The sequence below is a fragment of the Leuciscus leuciscus genome, assembly GCF_965113295.1.
Source record: "Leuciscus leuciscus genome assembly, chromosome: 6".
NCBI classification, from domain to species: domain Eukaryota; kingdom Metazoa; phylum Chordata; class Actinopteri; order Cypriniformes; family Leuciscidae; genus Leuciscus; species Leuciscus leuciscus.
This window is the reverse complement of record NC_138730.1, coordinates 17,065,584-17,089,901: the sequence shown is the minus strand read 5'-3', so window position 1 is coordinate 17,089,901 and position 24,318 is coordinate 17,065,584. Positions and strand designations below refer to the sequence as shown.

General features: G+C 45.8%; 2 protein-coding genes and 1 long non-coding RNA gene across 4 annotated transcripts in view; 1 reads left to right on the top strand and 2 right to left on the bottom strand.

Annotated features, from left to right (window-relative positions):
* LOC309500714 (uncharacterized protein) overlaps positions 1-8,010 on the top strand; it is a 161,021-nt gene extending 153,011 nt beyond the window's left edge. The window contains exon 2 of the mRNA XM_082172414.1: positions 7,401-8,010. Coding sequence (XP_082028540.1) covers positions 7,401-7,439 — 39 coding nt within the window. The 3' untranslated portion in view covers positions 7,440-8,010. The remainder of the gene's footprint in view (positions 1-7,400) is intronic.
* LOC309500716 (phospholipid scramblase 1-like) overlaps positions 1-24,318 on the bottom strand; it is a 48,616-nt gene that overhangs the window by 7,511 nt on the left and 16,787 nt on the right. Inside the window, exons 6-11 of one of the 2 annotated variants that reach the window (XM_082172419.1) lie at positions 23,619-23,661; positions 16,170-16,390; positions 12,383-12,544; positions 12,125-12,286; positions 11,948-11,999; positions 11,608-11,847 (exon numbers count right to left, since the gene is read on the bottom strand). In XM_082172419.1, the coding sequence (XP_082028545.1) occupies positions 11,970-11,999; positions 12,125-12,286; positions 12,383-12,544; positions 16,170-16,390; positions 23,619-23,661 (618 nt within the window). In that variant the 3' untranslated portion in view covers positions 11,608-11,847; positions 11,948-11,969. Of the gene's footprint in view, positions 1-11,607; positions 11,848-11,947; positions 12,000-12,124; positions 12,287-12,382; positions 12,545-16,169; positions 16,391-23,618; positions 23,662-24,318 lie in introns of those variants that run through there. The other variant, XM_082172420.1, reaches the window with a different exon arrangement.
* Positions 10,479-11,601, bottom strand: LOC309500717. The gene is made up of 2 exons (XR_014206669.1): positions 11,255-11,601; positions 10,479-11,107 (listed from the first exon to the last, which is right to left on the bottom strand). It is a non-coding gene; the product is annotated as an uncharacterized lncRNA (long non-coding RNA).

Genomic DNA, 24,318 nt, shown 5'->3' with positions numbered 1-24,318 from the left:
CATGTTGTATAGTCTTAACAATATAACGGGCAAAACACGTAAATGCATAAAATTGCAATCACAGAAATACAACTGGCAATGTTACATCATGTTTACTATTTGTAATCTAATTCAGTTTCGAAGTACAACCATCAGCACTATTAACAGCAATTTCACATCTTTAAACATTTTCTGTGCATAATATGTTGGGATGAATCTGTTGCAAGGCTAACTTCCCTTTGTAAGTCCAGAAATGAATGTGTGACTTAAAATAGCACAATAGTATAAAGCATAAAGTGAGACCTTCAGAAATGTACAGAATACACACAACGGCCGTGACGTTCTGAACTAGTTGGGTTTGGAGTCGAAAATCGATTCCATTGTGTTCTCTTTCATGACATGGTGTCAGAAGAATAAGTTTCACCCACGACCAAGTTCGTCTCGTCTTGAGTGGTATAATGTCCAAGTTCAATGCACCTGAGGCTTTCAACTTCGCACATCCAGCGGTTCTCCCGGTTTCGCATCACAACGAAGCTGAACAAGGAAAACAGTGAAGTACAAGTCAATTCCCTGCTTTATGCAATGGGTAAAGATGCCGTAGCCATATTCGGATCGTTCAAGTTTGCCGAAGCTTCGCATGCAAATAATTACGAGGCTGTTGTTGGAAAATGTAATGAACATTTCGTTCCTCGGAGGAACGTCATACATGAGAGGGCCTGTTTTCACCAGCAGGCACAGAGATCGGGAGAGACTGTTGAGGCTTTTGTGAGAAGCCTCTATGAATTGGCTGAATACTGCAAGTTCGGTGCGAGAAAAGAGGAACAAATACGGGACAGAGTCGTCATTGGGATTACAGATTGTGACGTTTCCCAGAGGTTACAAATGGAACCTGAATTGATTTTGCGGCCAAGATCGCGCGGCAGTCTGAGCGCATTAAGACCCAAAATGCGAGTAGGGGAGCGGCTGCTGAAGTGAACACAGTACATGCACACCAGAAAAGCATGAGGCGCTCTACGGGACCACCAAATAAGGAAAGGGCAGGTGAGAGGAAACAAGCCATAGACTGCACACGCTGTAATCGCACACACAGAGAGAATAATTGCCCCGCACAAAATAAGCGATGCAGGAGATGCAGTGAACTGGGACATTTTGCCATTGCATGTAAAACTAAAAATGTCAAAGAACTGGTAGTGTGTGACACTGAGACTAGTGATGCATTTTTCCTTGGGTCTGTAATGAATGAGTCTGCTTCTGAGGACAGGTGGTGCATTACTCTCCCCATACAGGGCAGGTCAGTCAAGTTCAAAATTGACACTGGGGCCGACATCACCATCATGTCACGCTCTACGTATGAGGGCTTACAAGGGCGCCCTCCACTGGTCAAAACCAGTATAAACGTGAAAAGTCATGGGGGAAAAGTGAGCTGTATAGGAAAATTCCTAGCAAATACAGAAAGTAAATGGAAAATTTTCGAATTGTGGGTTTTTGTTGTAGATGGGCCATTTGCTAACAATTTGCTCAGTCGAAGCACGGCTTGTAAGATAGGCCTAGTACAGAGAGTGAATGAAATCACAGACCATAATGATGTCTATGGAGACATTGGCTTGCTCAACTGTGAACCAGTGAAAATTGAACTTAAGTCAGATGCCACTCCTTATAGTCTAGCCAGCCCTCATAGAATTCCCTTTCCCCTGTTGCCTAAGGTCAAACAGAAGCTGAAGCGCATGCTGTCCTTGGGGATAATTTCCGAAGTCACCAAACCAACAGAATGGTGTGCCCCAATGGTTCCCGTTATAAAAAATAACAGTTCTGTCAGGATTTGCGTTGACCTCAAACGTTTGAATCAAGCTGTAAAACGTGAGCGCTTTATTCTCACAACATTAGAGGATATTGCCCCCAAACTCTCAGGAGCCATCGTATTTTCTACTTTGGATGCATCCTCAGGGTTTTGGCAAATCCCTTTGGACCCAATCTGCGTGAAGCTGACCACATTCATAACTCCAGTAAGCAATTCTGTTTTAATAGACTACCGTTTGGGGTTACTTCAGCACCCGAAATTTTCCAAAGAGAAATTAGCAAACTTCTAATTGGACACAAAGGCACTGTAGTTGTCATGGATGACATACTTGTCTATGGCAAGGACAAAAACGATCATGATCAGAATCTTGAGGCTGTTCTGAGAACTATCAGAAAGTCAGGACTGAAACTGAACTGTGATAAATGTAACTTTAACAAATCTGAGCTGCAGTACTTTGGCCACACAATCGGCCATGAAGGCATCAAGGCTGATGTAACCAAGGTGAAGGCAATCACTGACATGCCTAGTCCCACTAATGTGACAGAGCTTAGGCAAATTCTGGGGATGATCAACGATTTAGGCAAATTCGTGCCAGATCTTTCCACGGAGCTTCAGCCAGTCACAGCTCTGCTGAAGAAGGAAGCAATCTGGCTTTGGACAGAAGTCCACGAGCAGGCTCTGGACAAAGTAAAGTGCAAGTTAGCCACAGCTCCTGCTCTCGCATATTACGATCCTGAGAAACCCACTATGGTTAGTGCAGATGAGAGTAGTTTTGGGTTAGGAGCTGCCTTGCTCCTAGTCCATGGTGATGCAGCACGTGCCGTCGCATTCTGTTCCAGAACCTTGACTGAAGCTTTCCACGGAGCTTCAGCCAGTCACAGCTCTGCTGAAGAAGGAAGCAATCTGGCTTTGGACAGAAGTCCACGAGTAGGCTCTGGACAAAGTAAAGTGCAAGTTAGCCACAGCTCCTGCTCTCGCATATTACGATCCTGAGAAACCCACTATGGTTAGTGCAGATGAGAGTAGTTTTGGGTTAGGAGCTGCCTTGCTCCTAGTCCATGGTGATGCAGCACGTGCCGTCGCATTCTGTTCCAGAACCTTGACTGAAGCGGAGCGCAGATACTCCCTCATAGAAAAGGAGTGCCTGGCTGGTGTGTGGGCATGCGAGCGGTTCGTCCTCTACCTTCAAGGCTTGGATGAATTTTGCCTGCAAACAGACCTCAAGCCTTTGGTCCCACTCATTAACTCCTATGATATTGATCGGCACGATCCCATTACGATGTCAGTGGTTACTAATGTGCCTCATGCGCTTCAATGTGAAAGCAGTGCATGTCCCTGGTAAATGTTTGGTGGTGGGGGACACACTTTCTCGGAATCCTCTGAAAGGGCACTGCCACTCAGAGATGAAGGATGAGGCGAAAGCATATGTTGAAGCAGTCGTCACATCCAAAGAGGTCTCACATTCAAAGCCATCCCTGAGTCAATGAGGGAGGAAGTGTTAAGCCAGATTCATGAAGGGCATCAAGGTCTCTCCAAGTGCCATCAGAGGGCAAAGATGTCAGTTTGGTGGCCTGCAATACTAGGTAATGACATTAACACGAGGGTCTCAATGTGCACCTTTTGTCAGGCCCACAAACTCACACAAAGGAAAGAACCTTTAATCACTACACCCTTGCCTGCTGGTCCCTGGTGCAAAATTGCAGCAGATTTATGCGAGTCGAATGGTAAAACTTACTTGATTGTTGTAGACTATTACTCACGTGACATCGAAATAGCCCACATTCAACCACCATCCAGCTTCCAAGTTATCAGCAGACTGAAGTGCATGTTTGTAAGATGGGGAATTCCGAGGGAGCTTATATCTGACAACGGTACACAGTTCACCTCGGCTGAATTTCAGCAGTTCAGTACAGACTATCTTGCACCCAGCGCAATTGACTTTGTACACCGACGCATGTATCATTCCTATTTTGCACCCGCGCAAAGCGGACTTTTCCCTCCACAGAAGCACGTCGGTTAACTAAGAAATACACTTGCGCTCCCGGGGGCGGTTCAGCGCAAAGAGGAGGCGTGTTCCGGCGCAAACATTCCTTCATGCTATTTTGCAGGTTTAGAAAACAATTGCGCCACTAACCAGGAAAAAATAGTTTAAAGTCAGTGGCGCGTTGCGCATGTTATTCATATGCTATTTTAAGGGCGCATGCTTGGCCATAATCAATGTAGCGTGTGCACAACGCGCACTTTGATTCTCTCATCTACACAGAAGCAGCAGTTTTCATTTTTGCAAATCATACATTATTACGATAATGATAGATAGATAGATAGATAGATAGATAGATAGATAGATAGATAGATAGATAGATAGATAGATAGATAGATAGATAGATAGATCCACTCATCTCCACTACAAATAGGAAAAAGAGGCTACAATTTGCACGAGCTCACCAAAATTGGACAGTTGAAGACTGGAAAAATGTTGCCTGGTCTGATTTCTGTTGAGACATTCAGATGGTAGAGTCAGAATTTGGCGTAAACAGAATGAGAACATGGATCCATCATGCCTTGTTACCACTGTGCAGGCTGGTGGTGGTGGTGTAATGGTGTGGGGGCACACTTTAGTTTTCTTGGCACACTTTAGGCCCCTTAGTGCCAATTGGGCATCGTTTAAATGCCACGGCCTACCTGAGCATTGTTTCTGACCATGTCCATCCCTTTATGACCACCATGTACCCATCCTCTGATGGCTACTTCCAGCAAGATAATGCACCATGTCACAAAGCTCGAATCATTTCAAATTGGTTTCTTGAACATGACAATAGAGCATCTTTGGGATGTGGTGGAACGGGAGCTTCGTGACCTGGATGTGCATCCCACAAATCTCCATCAACTGCAAGATGCTATCCTATCAATATGGGCCAACATTTCTAAAGAATGCTTTCAGCACCTTGTTGAATCAATGCCACGTAGAATTAAGGCAGTTCTGAAGGCGAAAGGGGGTCAAACACAGTATTAGTATGGTGTTCCTAATAATCCTTTAGGTGAGTGTATATACCTCCTGATGTTAATTGAGTTGCCTGGATGAGCTCCTCCCATGACAATTATCTGAACGTGCTTTTCCCGATTTTTGTTAATAAAACATCATATAATAAAGCATCATGTTCTGCTAACACAATGCATTTTCCTCAAATAAGTGTGTGGGGAAAATCTTTCTTCACAAACAAGCATTTCTGCGTTATCATTGAACATCAAACTGGTAATTTATAATATAAATGTTTTTGATGATATTAACTCATATTAACATTAACTGGATATGAAAAGCATCATGTTCGGCTCACAATCAATCAGGATTTCCCTCAAATAAGTGTGTGTGGGGTAAATCTTTCACAAACAAAAGCATTTCTGCCTCATCATTGAGCATTAAAGAGAGGCGCTTTTAACATTAAGTGAAATGGCACCTGACACACAGAAGCCAGTGGCTATGCTTTGTGCTGCCTCACCCCGTCCGTCTGCTCGTCGCCGGGGTCGACTTCCTGCGGCGTCCTCCGCTCCCGCTAAGTCATTGCAGCAGCCATCACCCAGGCCTCAGCGTGGAGCAAGCCGCAGGAAGTCGGCCCCGCCTGTCCAGGCCGCTGCCAAACCAGGAGGTAAGCGGAGGTGCAAACGACCCAGAGGCGGGTGACCCAGAGGTGGATCAGACTGCTCTTCAGGAGATGGTGAACGCGCCGCTCCTTCCCCTGGTGGGATAATCTTTTGTTTCCTTTTCTTTTTGTTCTGTTTGTACCCACAATTTCAATAAAAGAGCAGTTTCTAAAATCTCTGGGTCCCAAGAAGGCACGCTTGGCGGTCAACGACGCTATGCCTTGTCACCCTCAGGCCCCTCTTTCATCGCCAGCGAGCAGCAGTGGCCTCCGCACACTCACTCTGCCCTTCGACGGAAGCAGTTAAGTGTTGCACCACACATTCAGACCTCACTCTGGGCCGCTATGCCATCCGAGTCGGGTCCCTGCATTTTGCCGCGCTGCCCCACCGCGGGTACGTCTGTGGTGCTATTGGTCCCGCTTGCACAGTGTCTGGAAACCTGGCTAGCGCTTCGCAGCCCGTCTCGCTGGCTCATCCATACTATCAGACTCTGCTATGCAATTCAGTTTGTCTAGCGCCCCCCACGGTGTGCTCAGGGCAGAGATCGCAGTCCTACTGGGGAAGGACACGATCGAGCCAGTCCTTCCAGCCGATATGAAGACTGGCTTCTACAGCCCATACTTCATTGTACCCAAGAAAGGCGGTGGGTTATGACCAATCTTGGACCGGTCCCTTCAAAGGCTGCCGTTCAAGATGCTAACGCAGAAATGCATTTTCAAGTGCATTCGTCCCCAAGATTGGTTTGAAGCGATCAACCTGAAGGACGCGTACTTTCATGTCTCAATTCTCCCACGACACAGACCATTTCTTCGCTTTGCGTTCAAGGGATGGGCATATCAGTACAAAGTCTTACCCTTCGGGCTGGCCCTGTCGCCCCATGTCTTCACGAAAGTCGCGGAGTGCGAGCGTGGTGTTCGCATTCTCAACTACCTTGACGACTGGCTCATTCTGGCTCAGTGTAGAGAGCAGTTGTCCAAACACAGGGACATGGTGCTCAGTCACCTCAGCCACCTAGGGCTTCGGATCAACTGGGAAAAGGGCAAACTCACCCAGTCAGTATTGAACTGCGTGCGCTCTCTCAGACGCAGAACAGCGGTACCACTGAAACTTTTTCAGAGGCTCCTGGGGCATATGGCATCTGCAGCCGCAGTAATGCTGCTCGGATTGCTTCATATGAGGCCTCTCCAACACTGGCTCCACGATCGAGTCCCGAGATGGGCGTGGCAGAGCGGATCGTGCCGGGTCCAAGTTACCCCATACTGTCACCAAACTATCAGCTTGTGGTCGGACCCTTCGTTCTTGCCCAAGTGTCCAGGCATTCTGTGGTCACCATGGATGCCTCTGCTACCGGCTGGGGGGGCCACATACAACAGGCATGCAGCTTCAGGTCTGTGGACGGGGCATCAACTGCATTGGCACATCAACTGCCTCGAGTTGTTAGCAGTACATCTTGCCATGGGCCGCTTCAAAACACCGCCACTAGGCAAGCATGTACTGGTCCGTATGGACAGCACTGTGACCATTGCTTACATCAACCGTCAGGGTGGTCTATGATCCCGCCGCAGGTCACAACTCGCCCACCATCTCCTCCTTTGGAGTCAGAAGCATCTGAGGTCGCTTCGTGCCATTTATTTTCCAGGCCTGCTCAACCGTGCAGCCGACGAGGTCTCATGGCAGCTGGTGCTACCGGGAGAATGGCGACTCCATACCCAGGTGGTCTAGCTGATATGGAGGCCCTTCGGGACCGCACAGGTAGATCTGTTTGCTGCCTCGGACACGTCTCACTGCCAGTTGTTTTTCTCCCTGACCGAGGGCACCCTCGGCTCGGACGGACTGGCACACAGCTGGCCCCAGGGCCTACGCAAGTATGCGTTTCCCCCAATGAGCCTTCTTGCACAGACCCTGTGCAAAGTCAGGGAGGACGAGGAGCAGGTCTTGCTCGTTGCGCCGTATTGGCCCAACCGGACCTGGTTCCCGTAACTAGTTCTCTTCGCAACAGCCCCTCCCTGGCCCATTCCTCTGAGAGAGGACCTGCTCTCTCAGAGACGGGGCACCTTATGGCACCCACGCCCAGACCTCTGGAAACTCCATGTCTGGTCCCTGGACGGGACACTGAGGTTCTAGGTGACCTACCCCAGGCGGTAGTTGATACCATCACTTCCGTTGGAGTCTCCTCTATGAGGCACCTCTATGCGTTGAAGAGGAACCTGTTCGTTGAGTGGTGTTCTTCTCACGAGGAGAACCCCCGAACTTGCTTGATCAGAGCTGTGCTTTCCTTCCTGCAAGATGGGTTGGAGCAAAGGCTGTCGCCCTCCACCCTTAAAATGTATGTTGCCGCTATCGCCGCACATCACAATGCTGTTGACGGTAAGTCGCTGGGAAAGCACGACCAGATCATCAGGTTCCTGAGGGGGGCGAGGAGACTAAATCTGCCTCGTCCACTCTCTATACCCTCTTGGGATATGTCTCTGGTCCTTTCGGCACTTCAGAGACCACTCTTTGAGCCTTTGCAGTCAGCGGAGTTAAAAATCCTGTCCTGTAAGACAGTACTCCTGGTTGCATTGGCCTCCATCAAGAGGTTAGAGGACCTGCATGCATTTCGGTCAATGAATCGTGCCTAGAATTAGGCCCGGCTTTACTCTCACGTGATCCTGAGACCCCGGCCCGGATACGTGCCCAAGGTTCCTACATGTTTAACTTGCTAAGCTGGGTTCCATTTGTGGCGATCCCTGTGGCGATCCTATATGCGTATTTTTCCACGACCAGCTCCCTACGGTGAGCCCGTGTCTTTCCCTTGGCAGAGTCCGCCCTGCCGTCACTGTCCAGTGTAGCCTCTCCGCTCTGCCGTCACTGTCCGGTGTAGCCTCCCCCTTCTCAGGCTGGAGCTACCCCAGTGACATTCCATATGTTGTACTGCCCCTAACCGGCCTGTCCATATGTGTATTATCCACATGGTACCTCCTTTCGGGCAGGATGTGGCTTCCACAGCGTCCCTCTCCCCTGGAAAGGCACGCTTTCCCAGTGTTATCCAAGAGTTCCACTGTGTGGGGTATAACGGAACAGCAGTTTGAACTCCCTCTACGCAGGCCTTCAGCCCCAGTCAGTTGGGGGTCTGAGAGTCTTGCGTAGGGCGCTGGATGTGGCAGCAACCGTGGCGTTTTTGGGATCCCAATTACGTCATAACGTTGAACGTGAGCAACTGATAGGGAACGTCTCGGTTACTAATGTAACCCCTCTCTGAAGGAGGGAACGGGAGATGTTACTCCACTGTTGCTGACCAACGCTGTGGGGCAGGGCGTGTAACGTGATTCATGCACGCCAACGTTCATTGGCTCGTTCTGTAGACACTCGGAGATGATAGGGCTCCCTGAAGTGATCCCAATTACGTCGTCACGTCAATGTAACGTCTCCCGTTCCCTCCTTCATGGTTACATGTTTATTGACACATTAATTATTGGCTACATATATAGGGAAATATCTCTTGAAGTATATTTCCATTAATATTAAAAAAATTTAGCACCCCAGAGTGGATTCCCTTAATCATCCACCACAATCAGTAAAACTAAAGAATATAGTTCTGATGTGCAGCACGACCAGCTTGTTGAGCTTAACAAAATAGAAAGTGACTGTACGAAAATAGCTAAAGCATTGAAAATTCCCATTTCCACCATCAGGGCAATAATTAAGAAGTTCCAATCAACTAAAGATGTTACAAATCTGCATGAAGGAGGATGTGTGTCTATATTGTCTTAATGCATGGTGAGGAGGAAAGATTGAGTGGCCAAAGACTCTCCAAGGATCACAGATAGAGAATTGCAGAGATTAGTTGAGTGGTCAGAAAGCCTAAGAAAATGATAGCATCTACATCACCACATGTTGTTTGGGAGGGTTTCAAGAAAAATCCCCCTTGCTCATCCAAAAAACCACTCTAGCATATTTAGTTGGACTTCAGTTCAGACTGGAACTTCAAAAGGGACTGGATTCTTTGGTCAGATAAAAAAAAAAAAAGAAAAAAAGAAGCTTTTTGAAAAAACCCACTAGATGAGTTTAGTGGACACGGGGATAAAAAGTATGCCATGCCCACAATTAAATAAACTGCATGATCTTTAATGCTGTGGGACTATTTTTTGCTGGAGGTCCTGGACATCTTGTTCAGATACATGGTATCATTGGATTTTAGCAAATACCAACAGATAAAAAACCAAACCATGATGGCCTCTAATAGAAATCTTATAATGGGCTGTGGTTGGATCTTCCATTAGGACAACGATCCAAAACAAACATCAAAATCAACACAAAAATGTGTCACTGAGCACAAAATGAAGCTTCTGCCATGACCATCCCAGTCCCCTGACCTGAACCCTATAGAAAATGAGTGGGGTGAACTGAAGAGAAGAAGCACCAACATGATCTTGTGAATCTGAAGGATCTGGAGAGATTCTGTATGGAGGAATGGTCTCTTGTCAGGTGTTCTCCAAACTCATCAGGCATTAAAAGAGAAAACGCTGAGCTATTATCTTGGCAAAAGGACGTTGCAAAAAGTATTTAATAAAAGGGTGCCAAATAATTATGGGCCACGTGTTTTGGAGAAAAGCATTTATTTCATAATGTGATTTCCCCCCCACTTTCAATTATTTTACATCAAAGAAAGGTTCGATTTTTGCTGACTTTTTTTAATGAAAGATCAAAGGGATAAACAACACAGATTTATTTTTACAGCCATCTTTTATCATATTTACCAGGGGTGCCAATAATTCTGACCACAACTGTAGTCGCAAATACAAAAAATAGTCACATCACAAGATAGTCACATTTTTAGATATGAAATCACAAGAAATAAAGTCGCATTGTGAGATATAAAGTTGCAAATACAAGAAATAGTCACTTCTTATCTTGGCTATTTACACGTCTTAAGAACAGAATAATACTTTACTGTTTACTGCATACAGCACAGTATGCACTGTAACTGATGATATTTGCAATAGTGAAGAGGGGAAAGTTTAGGATGATGACATGCCCCGGTCTTCAAAAGGTTTAGAGTAATGCAGGCAGACAGGAATAATGCATTTAACTTATTTTATTGTCAATGAATTTCAGTGTGTCTGTTTTGGATCTCATAATAATATGTGATATAGAACACATTATGCAATGACATAAATTACACACAGCAAAATGCTATGCTGTGGTATCCAATTATTATTTCAGAAATAAAAATGAGTAAAAAACAGGTATCAGGTTCATTCGCCACACTGTAAATAGAAAGTCACGTGCATTGCATTATGGGATACGGTTTCCCACACAGTGTACTCTGGTTGTATACTCACATTTTGGCACAGTTGGGGTATTCTATGCATGCAGAAAATTTGCATACAGTGGACAGCATATACACTGCACATACAGTACAATTAAAATGTAGCGTACTATTATGAACATAGTAATTTTTTTCTAAAACTAAAAGGTGAATTTCAATGGGTCCTTCTTATTTTTTATTTCTAAAGCTGTCCTTGGTATTTTAGTGAAAAGTCTACAGATAAACATCTATTTTCCAGGATAAGACTAAGGACTTTTTTTAAGGATCATTTGCTTCCTCGTGGAGTGTAAATGAGGTGTTGTTGCTGAGCAATGTTAAAACTTGAATAACAGGAAAGCAAAAGTAAAAAAGTGAAAGTGGTATTCATTATCTAATGGCTCCTTAAAGGGTAACTAAACCCTAAACCAACTTTTTTTATTTAATGATCTGTAAGAATGAGGCTTTATTAGTGCTGTTCATTGATTCGAGTAACTTTTTTGACATTTGGGTATAAAGTGTTTTAATTTTACAATATATGGTGTAAAAACGTCTGAGTGCTGGAAGGCATAATGAGGAATTGAAGAGCACTTTGGGGAAAAGGCAGTAGGTGCAAAACGAAACTGTGGATTTTATTTAGAATAATTATACAGTTATATTTATTATATGCTTTTTTCAACTGCTTTTTACAATATAAAATGTTTGAATATAAAATGCACTACCAGTGATCAGTTATGCATAGACTGTAAAAAGTGGTAGCTGCAATTACCTTAAATAGCTATTTCTACCTGTTTAAGTGATGTTAAATATTATTTTGACATGATTAGTTAATTTAGATATTATCCCTTTTCCACTGTAGAATATATGAAATTTTGTCTTTTCTACAGAACAAAAAAAAAAACAAGTGTGTTTATATTGTGTAAAAATGCCTTAAAGTTTTAAAGGAAGTTAATTGTTTAGAAAAACCTTCCATAGAGCAGGTCTTAACATTATAGAAAAGGGAATTGCTGTCACCTAGTGGTGACTCAAGAACATTAATAAAATACTATATCATTTAATGTGCATAGAAATGAGTAAAATATAATTGTAAGCTAAGTGATCCACATTTGCATCCATGTTCAGAATAAGGAGTTCAAATTTCAACCTGAAATATTAAATGAAAGACAATAGTTAGAATCACGTGTTGACAAGTCATGTTGTGAACATTTTTAAAATACTCCCATATGCAATATAGGTGTACTTACATGACATCCAGAAAACTATCATTTATTTACTGTGTTCAAAGAACATGAAGTCCTACAAGAGAAGAACAATATCAGATTACTCACTATGCTGAAACACACAGAGCCGATAGAGGAAGTTTAGAAAACCTGTCTAACAAGAAACATGGTGATATGCGATAATGCCTTATTTTTGCTTACTATGAGAAAACATGCTCCAAAAAGAACAGCTTTAATCTTCACATCCAGATCCATAGGAAAGGAGATTCCAAAATTGTCTGCGTCAGTGAAAGCTTCTCTCACCATACCGGTCCACTGTTTAGAGATTCTGCCCACCGTTGCTGACTCGTCCATTGACAAAACCTGTTTAGATGCAAATAAATAACTATTTATGACCATGCAAAATGGTGCAAGAACATGTAAACTATCATCAATATTTCGGTCTTATATGGTTCATACATCAAAGTTCACATCAGAGCAGCATTTGCAGGAGCAGAACGGCCCCACGATCTTCAGAACTGCTTCTCTTTTCTCATTTTGTACGGTAAACTTGGGAATAAATGGATGCCAATTCTGGATCACGTATCCAATCGGGTTGCCTGGTGGAGACTGGATTTCAAGCTATGAGGCAGACAAAAGACACATCAGCAGCGATTGGAGCAGTTTAGGCATAACTATACTTAAAATATAGTAGATCTTATTATTCACAACTAATAGGTGGCATTTAAGCTGTTAATTCAATCACAGACATGCCAATTGATGGTGGCATTGCTGTGTACCCATCATGCAACACATCAGTCCTGAAATAGTCAAGGTGATTTAATCATTTAACAGATAACTTCCTCATTTTACAGTTAAACATGACATGCATAGGCTGGCTGTTGATTCAGCAATGTTGTAAAAACATGTAATATATTTTTCACATATATCATAAATAAAAAAAATAAAAAAGTCATACCACATGATATCTTACAACTCAACCTGAACTAAACTTTCCTTGTCATAAAAAGGTTGAATTATCTGATATTTTATAAGACTTATTGACCTTGACACAGTCTGTATTGGTTTCTACGGAAGAGGATTAGGGCCAGGCAATAATAAAAAGATAAAACCATCTCGAGATTAAAGTCATTATAATGCGAGATTAAACTCGTTAAATTTAGAGGAAAAAAAAAGTCGAAATACAATCTTCAGAATAAACTCATAACATTTAGAGAATAAAGTCGTGTTTCGAGAAAAAAATCATAAAATTTCGAGAAAAAAGTAGAAATAATCGTGAGAATAAACTCATTAAATTTCTCAACGGGTTAAAGAATGAACCCGTAAAATTTTGAGATCGATTTGAGGCCACATTCATCCTAACATCGAGCCTACTGCATGCGTTTTTAATTTATCATAGCTGTCCATATGCCAGAGTGCATTTGGCCATTTGCATGGCATTGGGCCATTTGGGCCAGTGCAAGTGTACTGGCGTCTTCTCAAGCGTCTCCTTCGTCGAAATTCCACACCTTGAAGATCAACAAGTTTAATAAAGTTTAATAATGCGTCTTATGGTATCCTGGGAAACCACGAAACCTCAATGATTTGTGCGTAGGTGAAGCCAGCGATAACCTTACATTTGTCCACTGGTTGTCATTTCATGTTGGACAAAAGCGAGTACATCGCGCAAATTGGACTGATTTTTTCTTCTAAAAAGACCTAGCCGCTTGCAAATTCTCTTTAAAGTTAGTATGCTAATTTTATTCTGTCATATAGCTAAATTTAATGAGTTTATTCTCATGATTATTGCGACTTTTTTCTAGAAATTTAACGAGTTTTTTTTCTAGAAATTTAATGAGTTTATTCTCAAGATTGTATTTCGACTTTTTTCTCAAAATTTAATGAGTTTATTCTCAAGATTGTTTTATTTTTTTTATTATTGCTTGGCCCTAATCCTCTTCCGTAGGTTTCACTCTGATTTCCTTTCCTGTTTTTTTTTTTTTTCTGCACATTGGTCTCACCACATAACTTTTATTTGGGGGACACTGTATTCAATATTTCAATCATTTAATTCTTTTAATGAGCCTTTTTTTCCTTCTTCTTCAGTTGAATCACCTTTATACAGGGCTGACGCCACAGGGGGCGTCAAGATGAATGTGAAAATAGATTTTAATAATGAAATACAATAGACGTAAAAATACATTTAAATAAAAAAAAAAATTGAATCACAATTACCAAGTGCATAGGTTTTCTAGCTTTAATATTAAGCTACTATAGCAACATTTTAGTTAAGTACAGTCTGAGACACAAAGTCACATTGTGATTGGCACATTTGACACACAAACTTCCCGTGTCTGAATGATGCAGCTCTACTGAGTAGGCTAAAGGTATGATAAAATATTTTTAGGTATGATAATATATTAAGAGGGCCAGATAATTGGTCATAGTTAGTTGATTATTTAACTTTATTGTTTTATTGTTTTTCACCACTTGTTGCAGTTCAGGCTGATCTAACTTACCATAAAATTATGCATCTGTTAAATGGATCACAATAGTTTATAGTAAAGCAGACGCAATTAATTACTTTTAGTTTCCCTATTTGTTTTTATTTTTTTTATGTAATATTATTCAATGCTCTGCCATCTGTATTCGCTCAGTAGCTTTTAGTTTAATAGCTGTAGTAGCGACAGGTTTGTTTACGGTCCGACAAATACTTGAATGGGCCACATATGTTTTTGTTCTAGCTGGAGATACTTCACGTTACATCAACCCCTTTTGTTACTTCAGATGCAGATACTTCAGTGCTCCACTGGAGCTAACTCTGCTCTGCCCTGATTTTATTTTATTTTATTTTTCAAATATTTTATTTTTATTTGATATAAATACATTTCATTCAGCAAGGATACATTCAATCATTAAATTGATCAATAGTGACAGTAAAGACATTTATAATGTTACAGAAAAATATATATAATAATATAATAATTATAAATTAATAATAATAAATGTTTATTGAGAAGCAAATCAGCATATTAGAATGATTTCTGAAGGATCATGTGACACTGAAGACTGGAGTAATGATGCTGAAATGATGCTTTTGACATCACAAGAATAAAATTACATTTTACAATGTATTAAAATAGAAAGATGTTAAAATAGAAACAATATATTTAAAATATTTTCAATTCTAATAATATTTGACAATATTGCTGTTTACACTATATTTTTTAATAAATATAGCCTTGGTGAGCATAAGTGACTTACACATTTTTTAAATCTTGCCGACCCCAAACTTTTGAACTGTAGATTGTGAACGGGTTTTATCTAAAACATCTTTTTTTTTCTTTTCTTTTTTCTACAGGAAATAGCACAATGATACTAGGTCATGAATCACTGCTTCTGTGGTTTGAACCTACAGTATTTCACCAACCAGCCTATATCTTTAACCACTAAACCTGACATTCAAATCAAAGGCTTTGAAACCTGAATAAACTAATTACTTAAAGGACAAGTTTGGTATTTTACACTTAAAGCCCTGTTTTCAGATCGTTTCTGATTAAATAGAACGGTTAAGATTGAAATTTGGACAAATGCTGCTGGCCCGAGAATTTTCGGTTTCTGTGGTAGCACCCCCCCCACCTCCACTATGGTTGCATAGGTGCACTGGAACAACCCTTCCTAAAACGCATTAAACTTTCGTTTACAAAGACGTGAAACTCACCGAGTGGTCAGGGGTGTTCACTGATATGCTCACACAAACATCGCTGCAAAAGATGCTTTCCAACAGGTTTTATCGTAGTTTTTGTCCAACTCCATTGACTTGTATTGGATGTGCTGTGAGGTACGGTATTACTCTGCTATCCGCTATAGTGTCTATTATTCAAGCTCTCAACGTAAGAATGTACGGGTGTGAGGCGTTTGGAAAAATAGGTCCACAGTTTTACAACGAATGGTAAAACACCTGTTGGAAAGCATCTTTTGCAGCGATTTTTGTGTGAGCATATCAGTGAACACCCCTGACCACTCGGTGAGTTTCACGTCTTTGTAAACGAAAGTTTAATGTATTTTAGGAAGGATTGTTCCAGTGCACCTATGCAACCATTGTGGAGGTGGGGGGGTGCTACCACAGAAACCGAAAATTCTCGGGCCAGCAGCATGTGTCCAAATTTCAATCTCAACCGTTCTATTTCATCAGAAACGATCTGAAAACAGGGCTTTAAGTGTAAAATACCAAACTTGTCCTTTAATGAACATAAATGTGTTTTACCTCTTGCAGGCAACAGGGGCAGCAGCAGCTTCCACATTTCAAAGGGCGTGTGAGCGTCATCACTTCCTGTCCCAAGTTATCCTGAACATGGATGACGAATGAGCGCATTGGCCCACAGAACTGTCTGTTACAGCAGTCGTTTTCCTCAGCTGCATAGAACACCTGTTGCCCCATGCTGTTCTTCACCATGTACTTGTTATTGGTCTCCCAGCCCAATATAACTGTGATATGAATCAATAACACCATAAAAACAAAATTATAAAATAAAGACCTGTGTAGTGCACTGCATTAACTGACCTATCTGTAAACCCCACCTTAAAAAGGTTACTTTTTATGTAATCCTACCTCAGCAATTGTTGCCATATTATTAGACAAACTTTTTTTGAATAGAATTCTATGGAAGTCCTGTGTGTTTGGATAGTTTAATATTACAGGTCACTGTAATATGAATAATACAGATTTATAAGTTTTATAAGCAAAAATTATATAAAACATTGTGACTGGGCCTTTTATCACCTTCTATAAAATAAAATGAATAAATAAATTCAAATTATAAATACAAATTTTAAATAAAAACTAGATATGTACATTTTCTGAAGAAAATGTGAGTGGTGCTTGCCATGGCAATACTCGGCACTGTGGTTGCTAGGAAGTAGCTAGGGTGTTGCTGTAACTGGTTGCTAGGGCATGGCTATAAAGTTGTCATGTCACTACTTCTTGGCTGTTTGATAGGCCGAGTCAATATTCTATGAAAACGTACTCGGTTACTAACGTAACCTCTGTTCTCTCTAGAGAGGGAACGAGTATTGCGTAAGCTAGCTTACGCTGCGGGAAAGTCTCCTTTCTCGAGATACTGAAGCCAAAAATTATCCTTCATTTTTTAAAACTTTGTCAACGCAGTGCGGCAGCCTGCAGACCTAGGGCAAGCGAATCGCGTGCCCATTGGCTGCTCTGCGGCAACTGCAGCAGCCTATGGCTGAGCCTTGCGCGTGACGTCACGTCCAATGAGCGCGCTTGGCGCGCTTAATGCGTCACAGCCCGTCATTAGGGGTGTGGCTTAGCGTATATAAGCAAGGAACAGAGGCTGCTTCACTGGTTTCTGTCGCATGAAGCGAATGAGCTCGTGGCGAGAGCACGGCGGGTTACGGAATACTCGTTCCCTCTCTAGAGAGAACAGAGGTTACGTTAGTAACCGAGTACGTTCTCTTACGAGAGGTTCTCTCGTATTGCGTAAGCTAGCTTACGCTGCGGGAACACCCTTGTCAACGCCGTGCGCGCGCCCAGCATCCTGAATGAATCCCATGGGGGGGGGGGCCCAGGGAACGCGAAGCGGAGCTGGGCGGCCAAGATACCACAGTACACAAGCACATAATATGGGGCAGGGAGCGGCACAGCCGGTCCAACTAACACTTCCCACATAGTGTAGCTCAACCAGTAGAGCTAAATCCGCAACATAGCCCGCGCACAGACAGTGGGCTGGCTTACGCGAGACTTAGACTGATAGCACTTTGGCCTGCAAAGCGGGGACTTCCAGGTTGTAAAACCTAACAAATGTGGAGGGGGAGGCCCAGCCTGCCGCCGCACAAATGTCATGAATGGGAATCCCACTGGACCACGCCCACGATGAGGCCATGCCTCTGGTGGAGTGTGCCCGAATGCCCAAAGGGCACTGCAGGTTTTTTGATGCGTAAGCAGCTGCGATAGCGTCAACTATCCATCTGGACAGGGTGTGTTTCGAGGCGGCGAGACCCTTGGTGCGCCCACCAAACGAAACAAAGAGCTGCTCTGAACGCCTGAAGGCGGCGGAGCGTGAAATATAGCTTTTTAGCGCTCTAACTGGGCAGAGGAGATTACTATCTGCCTCGCAGCCAGCATTTGGCAGGGCTGACAGGGAAATGACCTGCGCTCTGAAGGGAGTGCCCAGAATTTTGGGGACGTACCCATGCCTCGGTCTGAGAATAACTTTAGAGTTATTGGGTCCGAACTCGAGGCACGCAGCGTTAGTGGATAACGCGTGAAGGTCTCCCACACGTTTTACTGAAGACAGAGCTATCAGAAAAACGGTTTTGAGCGTGAGGTATTTCATATCCACAGTTTCTAAGGGTTCAAAGGGATGTGCTTTCAGTGCGTCTAAGACCAGTGAAAGATCCCACATAGGAACCGAAGGGGGTCGCGGGGGGTTCATCCTCCTCGCTCCTCTAAGGAAGCGGATGACAAACTCGTTCCTTCCTAATGCGCGGCCCGGCTCTGAGACAGAGAGCGCTGAAATAGCCGCGACATAGACTTTGAGCGTGGAGGGGGACCTGCCCGCGTCCAGTAACTCTTGAAGGAAGCACAAAACGTGCGAGACCCCACATGTCTGTGGATTAAGCCCTTTGGTAGTGCACCATTTGTTAAACACCGACCATTTAGACGTGTAGAGCCGCCTCGTGGAGGGGGCTCTAGCTTGTATGATCGTGTTCATCACCCCTTCTGGTAGATCAGCGTGTAATTGTTGAGGCTCCACGCATGCAGAGACCAGTGCTCTGGGAGGGGATGCCAAATCGAGCCGTGGGCTTGAGAGAGAAGGTCTCTCCGCACCGGAATCGGCCAGGGGGCTGAGTCTGCCAATTGTATGAGTTCCGGGAACCAAGCTTGGTTCTCCCAGAACGGGGCTATGAGGAGCACTGTGTGGCGCGCTTTCATGACTCTCTCGATGACCTGAGGCAGCAGAGAGACTGGTGGAAACGCATATAGCGGGCCGCTGGGCCATGTCTGGGCCAGCGCGTCCTCGCTCTTTGAAAAGAACACTGGGCAGTGGGCGTTGTCTTTTGACGCAAAGAGGTCGACTTTCGCTCTGCCAAAGCGGCGCCACAGCGACTGGACTGTTTGGGGGTGTAGAGACCACTCCCCAGGGGGAACGTTGTCCCTGGACAGTCTGTCGGGGCCCTCGTTCAGATGGCCAGGCACATGCGATGCTCTCAGAGAGCGCAGAGAGTGCTGAGCCCATACGAGGAGGCGTTCCGTCAGGGCGCAGAGTTGCTTTGATCTGACACCGCCCTGGCGGTTCACATAGGCCACTACTGAAGTGTTGTCCGTGCGGACTAGAACATGGTGACCATGGAGGAATGGGAGGAAGTGCATGAGCGCTTTCTCGACCGCAAGCATCTCTAGACAGTTTATGTGTAGGAGATTCTCCTGGTCTGACCAGTGGCCATAGACCGGTCTGCCTTCGAAGAGCGCTCCCCAACCTAGGTTGGACGCGTCTGTTGAGACAACTTTCCGGTGTGAAACCACTCCCATAGTCACTCCAGTGTGATACCATTCGGCTGCTAGCCAGGGCTGCAGGGCTGAGACACAGACCTGAGTCACTCTGATTAGCGAGCCGCCGGTCGCCCAGGCTCGATGGGAAACGCGCGCTTTCAGCCAGCGTTGAAGCGGGCGCATGCGCAGTAAACCCAGCTGAAGCACTGCTGCAGCTGAGGCCATATGCCCCAGAATGCGCTGAAATGCTTTCAGGGGAACCTGTGTGCCTTCTTTGAAGGATGCAGCGAGGCGCTGAATGCGGCGCGCGCGCTGCTCCGACAATCTGGCCGTCATTGCCACCGAGTCCAGTTCTATTCCGAGAAAGGAAATTGACTGCCGGGGCGAGAGCGAGCTCTTGGTCCAGTTGACCGCTAGACCCAGACCCTCCAGGTGGTCGAGTAGCGCTGTTCTGTGAGACACAAGTTCTGTCTCTGACTGCGCTAGAACGAGCCAATCGTCCAGATAGTTCAGAATTCGCATTCCCTGACTCCTCAGGGGAGCGAGAGCCGTGTCCATGCATTTCGTAAATGTACGGGGTGCTAAAGACAGGCCGAACGGCAGGACTGTGTATTGATAAGCTCGACCGTCGAAGGCGAATCTCAAGAATGGCCTGTGACGGGGAGTTATTTGGATCTGGAAATACGCGTCTTTCAGATCGAGAGAGATAAACCAGTCTCCTGGGCGAACTTGCGCAAGGATCTGTCTGGTTGTAATCATCCTGAACGGCCGTCTCATGAGAGCCTTGTTCAGATGTCTCAGATCTAAAATAGGTCTTAATGCTCTGTCCTTCTTGGGAACGAGGAAGTAACGGCTGTAAAAGCCTGACTCGCTCGAGGAAGGATGAACTTGTTCTATGGCCCCTTTTCGCAGCAGCTTTGCTATTTCTGCTTGAAGCAGATGCGCTGTTTCCAAACTCACTTTCGTTTCCGTCTGCGCTAGAAAGCGCGGAGGGCGACGAGCAAATTGGAGCGAATAGCCGTGTCTTATGGTGTTGAGCACCCATTCTGACGCGCCCTGAATAGCTTCCCATGCTTTTGCATGCATAGCTAGGGGTCGAATGGTCTCTGGGTTCAGATCGCCGCGTTGCGCGGGATGGGGAACCTGTATCAGAGAGGATGGAGCGGCGCGCGCGCCGCCGATGCTCGGACACGAGGGCAGAAGAACAGGGCTGGCCGACTGTGCAGATTTTAGAAGCTCGATCTCGGACGATGGAGCGTGAGCTGCTGCCAAATAACCCAGGCGCGAGAGCGGCGTGGGGATAATGGTGTCTGAAAGTGGGTGCGCGTGCTCGTGAGCTGGCGCGGGATTTGCACTTATGACACGGCCAGTGTTTGGAAGCTTTATGAGGTTTGCAACCCGTCTGGCAGAGCGGGTAGTGGGCAGGTGTGAGCACAAAGCTGTGGGCACATTTTCTGCACTTGATGCTCGAGCGGAAAGTTTCCGCTTTAAGAGAGAGCGCTCTGGACGCGTTGCCATGGGAACCTGGTCTGTGTGAGGCAGTGAGCACACGGGAGTGGGCACTTTTCCTACACTTAATATCCCTGCGGCTTGAGCCGTAGCAACTTGAGGTAACTGAGTGACAGAGCGAGCAGCGAGTAGGTGTGGGCACGGAAGTGTGGGCACATTTCCTACATTTAGTACTCGAGCGGTGTGAGGCCGCTTTATGAGAGAGCGCTCTGGGCGCGTTACCATGGGGATTGTACATGTATGAAGCAGTGAACACGTGGGTGTGGGCACATTTTCTACACTTAAAGCACTTATACTCTTTTTGAGATTTATCTGAGTCGCCGTGAAAACGGCGTTTGTGTGCAGGCGAGCGAGTGTCATTACTGGCTCGTTGGCTGCGGTGTGTGCTGCTGCAGTAGCCTGAACATAGGGGACTGACAGAGCTGTGCGTTTCGATGGCGGTCCGGCCGTAGCGGGACCCAACCATCTTTTCCTCCTTGCGGATGCTAGGAGGACTTCGCGGGCTCAGGCTTCAAAGCGATCTTGGGCCGCGGGCCCCGTGGGGGCGGCGGTCTGTGACGGCTGGTCGAGCGTGACCTGGGGCGACTGCCCTGGCGTCGCTGCGAAGCGCTGGGAGGCCTGGAAGAGCGCTGGTTAGAGCTGCGCACAGGAGGCTGAGTTTGAGGGCGGCCTGTGGCTGGGCTCGAACGGCGGGGCAGGAAAAGGTTCATCGCCTGTGACGCCTTCTGAACTTCGGAGAACCGATCCACGATTCCGCTGACCGCAGGGCCAAAGAGGCCGGTGGGCGAAAGTGGTGCGTTCAGGAAAACGGCGCGCTCTGAGTCACTCATGTCAGCGAGAGTCAGCCAGAGGTGTCTGTCGATGACGGTGAGCGCGGCCATGGATCTGCCGATGGCTTGAGCGGCGGTCTTGGTGGCGCGTAGCGCAAGATCCGTAGCGCTGCGCAGATCAGTTAAGGCGGACGGACCCGAGCCCTTCTCATCCAACTCACGGAGGAGGTCGGCTTGAAGGATCTGAAGGGCGGCCATTGAGTGCAGGGCGGAAGCAGCCTGGCCGAAGGCGGCGAAAGCGCGGCCGGCGAGAGCTGAGGTGGTCCTGCAGGCTTTAGACGGCAGGGCAGACTTTGAGCGCCATCTAGCAGACGGCGGGCAAAGGTGCGTTGCCACAGCTTCCTCAACGGCGGGGATAGCGTTATAGCCGTTCTCGGCGGCTCTGTCCACCTGGGAGAGAGCCGAGGAGACTGGCGAGTGGAGTCTGGTGGAGAACGGAGCGTTCCAGGATTTAGAAAGCTCGGTGTGGAGCTCAGGCAGGAAGGGTGCTGACCTAGAGGCAGGCGCAGGGCGGCGGCTAGGTAGAAAGCACCCGTCAAGGCGATTGGGCTCCGGCTCCTTAGGTGGGGACCAATCCAGTCCCATTCTCTCGACCGCTTGAGTGAGGAGGCGGAGAAGCTCCGCGTCAACACTGGCACGTGATCTGGTAGACTCCAAAGTCGAGGGGGCGGAGCGGTGAGAGCCCGACCAGTCCTCGCTGTCAGACGCGAGCAGAGAGCAGCTGTCAGCGGCATCATCTGCATCATCCCCCAGGACGACGGCAGTGCGGGCAGAGGCCGGCAGCTGCGCGTCGGTGAAGGGTGGGGGGGAAGGAGAGAGCGAGGCTCGCGGGAGAGGTTCCGGCGAGCGCTCAGCTGTAGCGTCCAGTTCCGGTGGCCTTTGGGAGCGACGTTTCTTCTTACGTGGCCCAGAAGAAGTGGCCGGAGAAGGTGGAGGTTCCTCGAATTTAGCGAGTCGAGCCCGTAGGGTCGACATCGGTAACTCCTCACACTGATCGCAGCCGCCCTCGGAGAGAGCGCGGGCTGCGTGGTCGAAGCCCAGGCAGAGAGTGCACAACACGTGGCAGTCTCCGTCGCTGAGCGCGGCTCTGCACGAGCCACAGGATGAGCGAGGCATTTGCAACAACGCCTCGCGCTCTTTTAGATGCAGGTGTGTCGCGGCGGACACACAAACACACAACACAGAGCAAAGAAAGGATATATATGCCGGATGGCGCAGCAGGCAGGGAAGGCTGAAGGCGGCGAGCGGCCGGCGTCCTCAGGCTGAAATCCTCGGCGTGCTGGTCGCTTGATTCGACGGCGGCTTCCTCGAAGATCAGCGATGCGAAGAGCTTCGCTGAAGAGACAGAAATCAGTGAAGCAGCCTCTGTTCCTTGCTTATATACGCTAAGCCACACCCCTAATGACGGGCTGTGACGCATTAAGCGCGCCAAGCGCGCTCATTGGACGTGACGTCACGCGCAAGGCTCAGCCATAGGCTGCTGCAGTTGCCGCAGAGCAGCCAATGGGCACGCGATTCGCTTGCCCTAGGTCTGCAGGCTGCCGCACTGCGTTGACAAAGTTTAAAAAAATTAAGGATAATTTTTGGCTTCAGTATCTCGAGAAAGGAGACTTTCCCGCAGCGTAAGCTAGCTTACGCAATACGAGAGAACCTCTCGTAAGAGAACATTCATTTTACTGAAAATCATATTGTTCATGTAAATTTCCAATTCATTGCTATGGGATGTTGTGTAAAGCTTAAATGATCAAGCAGAAGTAACCAAGGGGGCTGGGCTTATAGAAAGGTAATATGCCTTACATGTAAACACACATTCAAAATATTCAAAGTAATATCAGTGGAAAAACTACAACAAACATCACAATATTACCTTCAGCTAGCTCAACTTTCTGCTTTACGAGAAGTTGATCAATCTGTGTTGTAAAAAGGGAATACATGTTGAAAACAATATTTTACATTTACATATTCATTTCAAAGCCACAAAACTAATGCAAGCTTAGTCACCACTTCCTGAGAAGCAGTGGCGGCTGGTGGGTTTTAAAATAGAGGAGGCACACAATTTTAGCGGTCGGATTTTCAACTACTTTAAAATGGCTTTTTTTTATTTTGGTCACTTATATACCTGAATATTTATAGAAAACGACACAGACATCAAGACAATTTATTTCACTTACCTAGTCCTAGCCTATCACTTTGTCCTTTTAAATGTCTGTGTAAAAAGAGCACGGTCGTTTAGTGAATCTGATTGCTGCAGCCAATATCCAACTTAGGCATGGGGTCTTCTTTTATTTTAATTTAGCTGTTGTTTGAATGTAAGTTTAGTAAATTTGTTTGCGATCAAATATTCAATATCTCTACTCTCCATAGTTACATCAGCGGTAGCAGTTCAAACTAATATCACGTAATTTACGTCTTGTCGATGATTGGTTGATATACCAAGGGAGGCTAGCCTCCTCTGCCATGTTACTTTTCCTAACACTCCTAATCGCTGAAAGTGAAATATTTGATGGTGATTGGCTACTTTGTTTATACCAAAGGAGGCACAAGTCTCCGGCTATGGATTTGATCTC